The 2,114-nt window shown below is 26.3% G+C and overlaps 1 protein-coding gene across 1 annotated transcript in view; it reads left to right on the top strand.

Moving 5' to 3' along the window:
* The window catches only part of LOC108691646 (fatty acyl-CoA reductase 2-like), a 7,407-nt gene extending 5,533 nt beyond the window's left edge, over positions 1-1,874 (top strand). The window contains exons 7-9 of the mRNA XM_018199497.1: positions 1,064-1,348; positions 1,430-1,703; positions 1,773-1,874. Of these exons, the coding sequence (XP_018054986.1) occupies positions 1,064-1,348; positions 1,430-1,703; positions 1,773-1,874 (661 nt within the window). The remainder of the gene's footprint in view (positions 1-1,063; positions 1,349-1,429; positions 1,704-1,772) is intronic.
* Positions 1,875-2,114: the final 240 nt, after the last annotated feature.

Raw genomic sequence — 2,114 nt, forward strand, 5'->3', positions numbered from 1 at the left:
TATAAAATTTAAATCTAATTGCATATATAAATAAATTATATACTTAAGTCCTTCTTAAAAATAAATATCGTACAGTCAGAAGCCGTATTTATAAAAATTTACACTCTTCGAGTACCGCAATATAATGTTTCTCTTTTCCCTAATTAATCTTATTGTATGTCGCTGATTCACAAATATGAGATACTATCAATAATATTTTATTAATGATATTATCAATAATATTTTATTAATAATATTATCAATAATATCTTAATAATGATAAATGCATTAATATATTATCATTATGTTAATTATGTTATTGATGTCGTGTTAAAGCTCCTAAATATTCATCTCAATATTGAATTGTGATGTTAGAAAAGAGAAATATGTCATAAGCAACACGTTGATTTTTCTGCATTCTATTTGTAAATAAAGACAATTTGGATAAAACGGAATAATGAGATCGATAAAATACTACGTGTCATTTCTCGCTTATGACAATTCAATACAGCTGAGTATTCAAGAACTTTAATGCAGCAGCCTTATAAGTACATATATTGTTAACAACAATTACTACTTTTTGTTTTGATTTTAAAAAATTGCATAACAAACGTAATTTAAATTATCTAATTTCTTAAATTCATTTTTTAAGCTGTAATGCCTTAGAGCTTTAATTTATAAAATTTACTTTTAATTTTAGATAAATACGCTACATGTATAGGGTATTAATTATGAAACTCCCTAGGATGGAAAGTGAAAGGTGAAAATTTTAAGTTAATGGAGAAATTTTTCATTTTTCACTTTTCATCTTAGGAAAAAAGTTTCATGATTAATAGAGATCAAGAACTTCAGCAATTGTTAAATCGAATTAGAAAATAAAATGTTGGAAATATTTCTAAGGATTTATATAATTTTATAAGATTTAACACTTCATTTTCTATAACTTTTATATCAATATTAATCTAAATAACAAAATAAGAATAATGCATATGAGATACTTTATCATTTACAATTATATTATACATTTTATATATTATATATTATTATGTATAGTTTATATATATTATACATTTATTTTTGTTAGAAATACTTTGTTGAGCATCGAGAATGCAAATCCGGATATTCCAGAAACTGAGAGAGTTCCGATTTACAATTACGTGTCGATATGCCAAAATCCCATTACTTGGAAGAAATTTATGAAATTAAATGAACTGTACGGCATGCAGGTACCAAGCACACATGTTCTTTGGTATTACATGTTTTTTCTAAACAAATATAAATTTATGCACGATATGTATGTGATAATTCTACACATGATACCCGCTGTTATAGTCGATACTATGCTCTTTCTTATTGGCCGAAAACCCATGTAAGGAATTTACTTAAAAGCATAATAAAACATTATTGTGAATATTTTAGCAGGATTTTAAATAGAGTTGTAAACTTTTAGGCTATTAAAGGCATATAAGAAGATAAACCATTTTAGCTCTATAATAGCATACTTTTCGTCGCAAGAATGGCGATTCAGCAATGACGCTGTTGTAAAGCTCTGGAATCGTGTGACTCCAGCTGATCGCCAGATTTTCAATTTCAATATGAATAACTTGGAGTGGGAATTATATCTCAAGAATATGATACCTGGTTTGCGCTTATATTTAATTAAAGATCCGATGGAAACCTTAGAGAAAGGACGTGAGAAATATAGGAGGCGAGTAATTTTCATTGCATATTTATCTAAAAGTTATTGTTTTGTGTTTCGTAAAACCATATTTACAATGATTCTTTTCTTTCAGATTAAAGGTCTACCATTACTCTTTGTTAACGGTTATTACGGTTTTATTAGTATGGAGTGTCATAAGCTTAGTAAATCATATGATGTCTTTCTTGTAATTTAATAAATTGTATAATGTTATCTTGCATTAAAATAAATATCTTTAGTTTGTGGAAATAAATTATGGTAATAAGATTAATATGATTAATAGTGAGAAATGTTTGCATTACTACCTTCTACGTTAGTCTCTTGCATGTACATTATATTCTTATTTCAACCTAAATAGAATCAGAGCTCTACATACGAGCTCTTTTTTATTCATGCATACATGAATAATATCGCTAATTATCTGCATAAAAATATA

Source organism: Atta colombica, unplaced genomic scaffold (assembly GCF_001594045.1).
Source record: "Atta colombica isolate Treedump-2 unplaced genomic scaffold, Acol1.0 scaffold49, whole genome shotgun sequence".
NCBI classification, from domain to species: Eukaryota; Metazoa; Arthropoda; class Insecta; order Hymenoptera; family Formicidae; genus Atta; species Atta colombica.